Below are 10,795 nucleotides of genomic sequence, written 5' to 3'. Positions count from 1 at the left end.
CAAATAACATATAATATTCAAAATGTATGTAAAATAATCAAATAACATAAATTTTAAGTTCTTTTTTTACCTAATATCGTTTTTAAGCCTTAAATATTGCAGAAGCCCAAAATAACTTATTGGGTCAATTAATATATTTGGATTCCTTAAGAGTCAAAGACTCAAATAAATTAAAATTATTTTTTGGATCTATACTTAATACTTAGTATTTTTTTTTTGGCCCTCTTAAATCCTAATTACATGGGCATGAGGCGGAGGCCTCTTGGGCCTCCCTTCAGGTCCGGGCCTGCCTCCCTATATTAAAATGTCCCATAAATTTAATTCACCCACATATTGAGATCATTTAATATTGAAATTGAAAGTTAGAAAGACGGCAATAAAATCTACAGAATTTAATATGTAACAATTTCGTGATCCTATGATTTATTTATTTCCGTTAAAGATTTGAGATATATGCCCTTTTTTGCGTGTGAATGTTTAAAAACAGTAATATTTATTTTTGCACCTTTATATTTTATATATGGATCTTTTCCTTTTATTATTTTTTTTAAATTCATGTCCGTATAAATGACCGTGCTTTGCCATTGGCATTGTATACAAAGAAAAACTAACCAAAACCCTTTTGGTGCTTTTCTTTAACAATAAAAAGAAGAAGTCACCCGCTTTTAAATCTTCCATGGAAGGCATCATCAAGCTTCTATGCCTGATTTTCTTCGTGACATTTACAAGCCAAGGTATATTAGACGCTCTCAGATTTATATATTTTTGTCAATTTGCGATTTTGATCCTCTAATTTTTTTTTAATTTGTTTTTCGATGTTTAACACGTACAATATTGTCGAATCAATACTCCGATGAAATGCAATCTTCCCAAATTGACATGATGTGCTAATCTTATATAACACTACCTTAGTATGCCATCAAAAATGGTCTTGGCGATCTCAAACATTTCATATACCCATTTTAATAAAGTACTTTTCCATACTCTAGAATTATGCATCTTTCAAAAATCCAATCTGTGACTTGACTTCTACGAGTGATTAAAGTTTTAATTTTTAAATCATCATATCATCTACATATATAGATTTATCGTTTATATACTATACATAATTCATCGTCCTCTTACTCGAACCAAACGGTGTCTCGACGTACATATATTCAGGGAGTATGGCACATTGCGAGACAAGCGATCTGCTGATCAACCAGACGGCAACAGGAGCATTAGTGAAAGGTAAATCCCAGTGGAATGTGACGGTGACGAATGAATGCCCATGCACTCAGCTTCACGTGACGCTAATGTGCAAAGGATTTGACACAGTGGAGCCATTGAACACTTCGGTGATCGCAAAATCTGGGGATTTATGTCTCTTGATCAACGATGAGCAGCCCATTTACCCATTTGCTACGCTTAGTTTCACTTATGCTTGGGATGATCAGTTTGCCTTCAAGCCTAATTCGTCTAATGTTGCTTGCTCTTGAACTTTGGTTTGATTTAATTTAATTTGATGGAAACTGTTATTAGTGCATGGAATATTATAGTTTGTTAATGTTATCGCTATATATGGATTTGTGAATGATAATATATATCATATATGGTATATGGAGCTTGTTTTTTTGGGATAAATTTTGATATTTTTCGAATATGATTTGGTGTTTAAATCCAACACAAATATCGATTGACCAAAGTTTGTGAGCCACTCATGAGTCATAGGTTCAAGTTCAACCAATTAACCAGCGGTACTCGAACCATTGAGTTAATTTTTCTCAAATACAAAGTGAATTTATTATATGAATAAAATGTCATGAACAAAATACACATCATAATATATTTTATAATATATTGTTAGATTATTCTTGGTAATACATATATATATATATATATATATATATATATATATATATATATATATATATATACTTGTCAAAACGGGCCGGGCCTCAACCCGTCTCAACCCGCCTTTAGGCAGGGTGGGACGGGCCTCCAAATGCTCAACACAACCCAATCCGCCTTGGGCTGCGGGCGGGCGGGCTGACCCGCCTAATTTTTTATTAATTTTTTTTAAATAAATGTTAATTTTTTAATTAAAATTAACAAAATTATAAAAACACTTGAAATGCTAAGAAAATGAAAAATAAAATTTAATCAAATAATTTAATCAATATTAAATTATTACTATGAAAAATTAATAATATATAAAATTAATTAGTAAAATAAAATATGAAAAAAATTAAAAAATACTACAATTTTTTTAGTCTCACAAGCCCGGTACAACAATATTTTAAAATATTCTATATTCCAATAACCCAAAGGTCCTACTGCACTTCCTAAAATATGACATTCTTAATACATTTTATTATAATTAACTTCTATCGTAGTAGGAAACCCAAAATCTCACAATGACGGTACTTAGGCATCGAAAGCTAATTTACCCAGACTTGTTCATTCAATTGAAAATGTTAGAGTTTACTCTTATGTTAAGATATCATTGTTTCCTAATAATGTAATTTTCTACAAGAAAATAATAATTTTATCACTAATTGAAAATCCCAAAGTGAAACTGAACACTACATGAAATCTTAAAACTCAAGATAATGCACAATGATCAAACAAATCATCAATACGAGGCAAATGATATTTATTCTTTACCGTTGCCTTGTTCAGTTGCCGGTAGTCGATACACAATCTCATGGAACCATCTTTCTTTCTAACAAATAATACTAGAGCACCCCAAGGAGAAACACTGGGTCGAATGTATCCCTTGGCCAGTAAATCTTCCAACTGTTCTTTCAATTCTACGGGTGCCATTCGATAAGGTGCTTTAGAAATCGGTACAGTACCTGGCATCAGTTCTATGCTGAAATCGATCTCACGATATGGAGGTAATCCCGAAATTTCATCAGGGAAAACGTCAGCAAATTCACTAACCACTGGCAAATCAGCCAATCTATGGCTAGTTTTCAATACATCAACTGCATATACAAGATATCCCTCTGCTCCTTTCTGTAAAAGTCGAGTAATAGATAATACTGAAATCAGAGGAATCTTAGCACGAGAACCCTTACCATAGAATTTCCATTCTCCAGCCATCTCAGGTCTGAATCTCACAACTTTCTGGAAACAGTCTACGGTAGCTCAGTACTTGGTTAGCATATCAATCCCAATAATGCAGTCAAAATCAGACAAACTAAGCACAATACAGTCTATCTCTATCCCATTACCATCATACTGTAGCAAACAATTTTTAACCATCTGCATGGATATAAGACCTCTCCCCAAAGGTGAAGAGACATATACTACAACAGGTAATGATTCAACAGGCAAAGCATGTAATAATGCAAATCGTTCAGAGATGAATGTATGGGATGCACCTGTATCTATCAATACATATGAAGGATAACCACAAAGAGAATAGTTACCTGCAATCAAATCATCTGGTGCTCCATGTACCTGTTCCTCCGTCAGTGCAAAGACATGAGCCTGTGATCTCGAGGGTTGACTACCAGTATGACTCCCTCCTGGCCTTGTCTGTTGCTGTGGATGTGATGGTTGGAAGGAATGAACAGAAGAGGCTTGCCTCTCAGGCTGAGTCACTGATCGTGATGAATCTGTACCTCGTGATCTTTCAGAACCTCTCTGAGGACACACCCTCGCAAAATGTCCAGCCTGATGGCATATATGGCAACTTCCAGATACACCTCGGCACTGATTGGTCGGATGACTTCCACCACAACTGCTACAATACACTCCTAACTTCGGTTTTGAGCCACTGGAACTCGAAGTACTGCTCCCTGACTTTTTAAACTGTTTCCCTCGAGCTTGCAAATATCCTTTCTTACCACTGCTACTACCACCACTTTCAAATCGAGGAGGTTGCTGTGGAACCTGAGCCGCAGGTTGTGATTGTCTCTGAGGCTGAACAGCATACAAAGCTGTAGTGACCCAACCCAGATCCATTAACTAATCAGAGTTACGATAAAAGGGCATGCAATTAAAACTTAAAGCGTAAAGAGCGGATAATTAAAATACAACAAATCCAATCGGCAGAATACAACCGACGATAACAATCGTGTATAAATATTATTATACAACCAAATCGAATGTTCAGGGTAAAAAAATCACTACCCTCTATAACCTCGCACTCTCCCAAGCTCAATCCTGCTGAGAGCCGTCTGGACCGCCCAGCCTCAAACCTGCCCCGCCACAAGGTACACCACGATACCCAAACACAGGGGCGTGAGCTACAACGCTCAATACGAAAGCAATGATATAAATACAGATATGCGCACACAATATGATTTAAAACTCAAGTGAAAACACTTGCTCATGGCACCGGGAATATACAGTACCGGCTAGAGAGCTACTCTGCGGGGTACTCGTATATTCCATATCAGGGCTGAGCCAACCCCATCCTGACCCGAATCCATAATAGGATACAAGTCCCATATGAAAATTGTCATACCTGACTCGAGTCCAATATGAGATCACTATTCCATATGGAGACTGTAAATGACTCACATCTCTCCGGATGCAGTCACACGTAAAATCATGTATGTGCTAAGACGGTAAAACATGCTAAAATATGATAAGACATATAGCACATACTCATGCAACATACATGCAAATATATCATGCCGGCTATCTCGGTCAGTACTTACGTACCTCTAACACTGCTGGTCAAACCTAGCTCCGCTGGTCTAGACTCCAAGCCTACTATTCCAGTCTACTGCTACTACAATGCAAATATCCATGCATCAACAATAAAGCTCTAAAATCCTTAATTAAGTTAAGGCATACTCCTAAATATTTTTAGGATGCCAAAGCTATACATGCGTCCGTCGTTAGCCCTTTGCTGTCGATAGCCTCAAAACTAGGTCACAGCTCCGCGACGACGCCTAGATCACTAAGCCACTTTCGGATTTCCCGTAGGACGCCTAGATCTCCCTAGATCTGAGTCAGAAGGCTTAGGAATAGAGAAAGAAGAGAGGAAATGAGCAAGTCACAAATGAACCTCGGCTCCTCTATTTATAGACGGCGTTCGGGCCGTCCGAACTCGGATTCGGGCCCTCCGAACTGGTTCGGATCCTCCAATAATGACTTCGGATTGTCCGAACACAATCGGATCATCCGATCCTAACTTCGGGTCCTCCGAAGTCCCATTAGTGACGTCAGCCATGACGTAACCTTGCTGACGTAATTGATGACGTAAGCCCCAACCCTGTTCGGGTCTTCCGATTCCACCAACGGAGCCTCCGATCCTGGTTCGAATCCTCCAAACCCCTCTTCGGATCGTCCGAACTCCTCGGGCCCTCGATCCTGACTCCAATCACGTTCGGGTCCTCCGAACACCAGTTCGGAGCGTCCGAACCTCCCGAGTCATGCCCACCATTTTTGAGTATCCTGGATCTATTTTCGGGCTCCGTTAATCCATTTGGAATTTTTTTAATCATGTTTTATTAAATTTAAACATGATCACTTGATTAATTACCTATTAATCATTACTTTTGGATACGGGTTACTACATTCTCCCCCACTTAATAAATTTCGTCCTCGAAATTAAAGTCAGAGGAAAAGTACAGGATTCAACACGAATATTCTTTATTACAACTAAACAAGTACAAACTCGGTACAAAGGAGTATAAAATCTCAAAATAACTCGGGGTGCTCGGCTAACATCCGACTCTCCAACTCCCAAGTAGCTTCCTCTGTACCTCTGCGCTGCCACTGTACCATCACCAACGGTATACGCTTGTTACGAAGTATCTTGTCTTTCCTGTCTAGAATCCGCAGGGGTTTCTCCACATATGATAGATCCCGATCTACCTTTACCTCGGTCGGATGCAAAATATGCGACTCGTCCGCCACGTACTGCCTCAACAAAGACACGTGGAAAACATCGTGAATCTCCGAAAGATCGGGTGGCAAGGGCAAACGATAAGCCACATCCCCAACCTTCTCGAGAATCTTGAAAAGACCAATAAATCTCGGTGTCAGCTTACCCTTGCGACCAAATCTCATCACCTTCCGGAAAGGTGACAAACGCAAGAACACATGCTCTCCCACCTCGAAGTGTAACGGTCTCAGGTGAGTGTTCGCGTAGCTAGCATGTCGATCTTGGGCCGCCTTAATCCTGCGTCGGATCAACTCCACTGCATTAGTCATCTGCTGAATCATTTGAGGACCCTCAACCTGACGCTCGCCGACCTCGTCCCAAAACAAAGGTGTACGACAATGACGTCCGTAAAGAGCCTCAAATGGTGTCATGCCAATGCTGCGATGGAAACTATTGTTATAAGCGAACTCCACCAAGGGTAAATGATCATGCCACGCTGGGCCAAAATCCATCACCGCTGCGCGAAGCATATCCTCTAAAATACGAATAGTATGCTCGGATTGTCCATTCGTCTCTGGATGATAAGCCGTACTCAGGCTCAAAGTAGTACCAAGGGCTCACTGGCAACTACCCCAAAATCTCGAGGTAAATCTCGAATCTCTATCGCTGACAATGCTCAACGGAATCCCATGCAATCAAACAATCTCCCGCACATACAATTGCGCCATCCTATCAAAGGTATAATCGCGGTTATAGGGAAGAAAATGCGCTGACTTCGACAACCGGCCCACGACAACCCAAATAACATCACAATTCCTGGAAGACATAGGCAAGTGGGTGACAAAGTCCATCGTCACATGCTCCCACTTCCACTCAGGAATCTCTAAGCTGTGAAGTAACCCTCCGGGTCGTCTAAACTCTGCCTTGACCTTCTGACACACAAGGTATCGGGATACGAACCGATAAACGCTGCGCTTAATCCCTTTCCACCAAAATCGAGTGCGAAGATCCTTATACATCTTCATGCTGCCTGGATGTACAGAGAATCAACTGCGGTGAGCTTGCGATAAGATCTTATTCCTCAATGTAGAATCCTAGGGTACCACAACTCGACCAGAAAGACACAACAAACCGTCTCCTTGTAGATGAAAACCAAAAGTATTATCACCCTCAGCCAAACGGGCCAACTTCTGCGTCTTCAGATCAGAACTCTGAGCTTCGCGGATTCGTCGATACAACGCTGGCTCTGCAAGCACAGAAGAAACACGAATCCCTTGCTGTTCTTTCTTATGACGGAATGTGAATCCTAAAGAACAGCACTCCTCCACTGCCTTCGAAACTGAACTGGTACGAAGGGAACTCACATAGACCTTGCGACTAAGCGCATCAGCAACAGGGTTAGAAGAACCTGGATGATACTTGATCTTACAGTCATAATCTTTCAACAGATCCATCCAACGACGCTGCCGCATGTTCAACTCAGCTTGAGTGAACAGATACTTCAAACTCTTATGATCGGTGAAGATCTCAAATCGTTCTCCGTACAAATAGTGACGCCATATCTTTAAAGCAAAGACAATGTCTGCAAGCTCTAGATCATGTACGGGATAGTTCTCCTCGTGAGTCTTAAGCTGTCTAGAAGCATAAGAGATCACGTGGCCATTCTGAGTCAACACACACCCCAAACCCTGGAGAGAAGCATCAGTGAAGACTACAAAACCACCTGATCCAGACGGCAAAGCAAGAACTGGAGCTGTCATCAAACGACGTCTCAACTCACGGAAACTGTCTTCACAAGCATCAGACCACACGAAAGAAACATCTTTTTTCGTCAACTGAGTCAAAGGCTTAGTTATCCGAGAGATGTTCTCCACAAAACGTTGGTAGTATCCTGCCAAACCAAGGAAACTACGAATCTTAGAAGCTGTAGTCGGACGCGACCAATTCAGAATAGCCTCTGTCTTGCTAGGGCCAACAGATATGCCCTCCTGAGAAATGACATGAACAAGGAACACAACTCGATCAATCCAGAAATCACACTTGCTCAACTTCGCGTACAACTGTCTCTCCCTCAAGACCTGCAATACAGTATAGAGATGATAGGCATGCTCATCCATGCTGCGAGAATACACCAAAATATCATCGATGAACACTACCACGAACTTATCCAGAAAATCGCGGAAAACTTTGTTCATCAGATCCATAAAAATAGCTTGAGCATTCGTCAGACCAAACGGCATCACTAGAAACTCATAGTGCCCATACCGCGTACGGAATGTTGTCTTAGGAACATCCTCCTGCCGAACTCGAAACTGATGATACCCAGACCGAAGATCAATCTTCGAATAGATAGAAGTACCCTGTAACTGATCAAAAAGATCATCTATCCGCGGAAGAGGATACTTATTCTTCACTATCGCTTGATTTAACTGACGGTAATCAATACACAACCGCATTGAACCATCCTTCTTCTTGACAAACAGCACTGTGGCTCCCCACGGCGAAACACTGGGTCAAATATAGCCCTTATCAAGAAGATCTTGTAATTGCTTCTGCAGTTCTTTCATCTTTGACGGTGCCAAACGATAAGGAGTTCTGGAAATCGGTGCGGTCCCTGGCAGCAACTCAATGCCAAACTCGATCTCCCTCACTGGTGGCAAACCTGGAATCTCCTTCGGAAATACATCTGGAAAGTCGCGAACCACTGGTATCTCCTGGATATCTGGCTCTCCCAAGGATGCGTCAATGGCGTAGATAAGGTAGCCTTCCCCGCCAGACTATATAGCACGTCGGGCCTTCAGAGCAGAAACCACTGGCATCGGGGGTCGCACTCCCTCACCATAGAAATACCATGACTCATCATCCTTTGGTCGAAACTGAACAAACCTTTGATAGCAATCCACTATCGCTCGGTAGGTAGTCAATAGATCTATCCCAATGATGCAATCGAAATCCTCCATCGCTAGAACCATCAGGTTAGCACTAAGCTGATGCCCCTCAAAATCCAAAACACAACCCACAACTAGAAGTTTGGCTAAAACCTCACTACCCATAGGAGTAGAAACCACTAATAACACGTCTAGAGGAATATATGACAACTTATACTTCTTAGCAAAACGTGCTAAAACGAAAGAATGCGATGCACCGGTATCAATTAAAACATATGCAGGAAAATCACATAAACTACAGATACCTGCAATCATCCGATCACTGTCAGCCTCTGCCTGCTTCTGGTTAAGCGCAAAGACCTGACCTTGGGCATGTGGCCTCAAAGAAGAATGACCCCGAGAAGGAGTCTGAGTAGGCTGTCGCTGAGACTGCTGCGGCTGCTAGCGCTGCTACGAAAACTGCTGCTGGAAAGGTGGCTGCTGATACTGAGGTGGCTGAACAGATGCCTGAGAACCTCCGGAACCACTCGCTGCCCCAATCAGCATCGGAAAATCCCTCATGTGACCCTCCTGGACACACTGGAAACATGCACTGGTCGATCGACCATACTACCCTGGCGGATGTCTGCGTCTGCACTGACGACAACGGTTCGGCCTCTGACCGCCAAAGTTATGCACTCCACCAGATCCAGAGGAAGAATAAGAAGTACCTCCTGGCTTCTTGAAAGACTGACCCCTAGGGCCCAAAGCATTGACACTCACTGACCTGGAAGAAGAAGAGTAAAGTCCCCTGTTCCTCCGAATACTGTCCTCGGCCTGGTGAAAATGGTCCACCAAATCCTCATAAGTCCCATCGCCGCCCACAACAACCATCCGATGAATATCAGGGTTCAAACCCTGAAGGAAATGGTCAAACTTTTCCATAGAACTTTCAGCAACATGAGGACAAAAAGGTAGCAGATCAAAGAACTTCTGCTGGTACTCCTCGATCGTCATCGTACCCTGTCGCAATGTGACGGGTTGAGGCTTATGCATTGGGTATATATATATATATATATATATATATATATATGTATATATATATATATATTTTCTAACAAGTTTATATGTATGTGTGTAAAAAAACAACGTAAAAAGACACCAGTTAGGAAAAAGGGTTTTCATAGGTACTTGGTATTAGAGAAATGTCATATTTATCTTAGATTTGTTTCTTGAATTTTCTGGATTGGCATCTTTATAGAACTAAGGTTTGTAAACATTTTATATATGGAAGTGTTCATGTAAGTTATTAATTAACCTAATATTTTGACTTAAGATAAAAATTGGTTTGATAACTGGCAAATTATTTTTAGTTTTGGACAAGACCAATATATGGAAAGTTTGAGATAAATTTATGAAATCGATTTTTGATTTACTAGTATAGAAATTGAATATAGAATGTAGCCTAATAAATATTATGAGATTAATGATTGATTACGTTAAAAGGTGAATAAAAGTTTTTACCTCACCACTGAATTGAGATTTTATTTTTATAAGAAATCTTTTATTATTGTTCATTATCTTGAGTTTTAAGATTTTATGTAGTGTTCAGTTCCACTTTGGGATTTTCAATTAGTGATAGAATTATTATTTCCTTGTAAAAAATTACATTATTAGGAAACAATGATATCTTATCATAAAAGTAAACTCTACCATTTTCAATTGAATGAACAAGTCTGGGTAAATTAGCTTTCGATGCCTAAGTACCGTCATTGTGAGATTTTGGGTTTCCTACTACGATAGAAGTTAATTATAATAGAACGTATTAAGAATGTCATATTTTAGGAACTGGACTAGGACCCTTTGGGTTATTGGAATATAGAATATTTTAAAATATTGTTGCTTGTAAGACTAAAAAAAAAGAAATAAAAAACTTAGCGTAAAAAAAATAGAGAAGAAGCGTTGAAAAAACGCATAAACATTAAATAAAATGAAATAAGACCAACCACGCTCTTATCATTTCATAAAATTTCATGACTTTCATAAAAACATAGTTTTTGTGAAAAAACATAATAACATATATAGTAATAGATAGTTA

General features: G+C 40.1%; 1 protein-coding gene across 1 annotated transcript; it reads left to right on the top strand.

The window, feature by feature from the left end:
* Positions 1-1,166: 1,166 nt before the first annotated feature.
* Positions 1,167-1,478, top strand: LOC140873126 (uncharacterized protein At1g05835-like). The gene has a single exon (XM_073276105.1). It carries the CDS (start codon positions 1,167-1,169, stop codon positions 1,476-1,478), a length of 312 nt encoding a protein of 103 aa, XP_073132206.1.
* The last annotated feature ends 9,317 nt before the right edge of the window (positions 1,479-10,795 follow it).

Source organism: Henckelia pumila, unplaced genomic scaffold (genome assembly GCF_033568475.1).
Source record: "Henckelia pumila isolate YLH828 unplaced genomic scaffold, ASM3356847v2 CTG_525:::fragment_3, whole genome shotgun sequence".
NCBI lineage: Eukaryota > Viridiplantae > Streptophyta > Magnoliopsida > Lamiales > Gesneriaceae > Henckelia > Henckelia pumila.
This window is presented reverse-complemented; position numbering and strand designations above follow the sequence as displayed.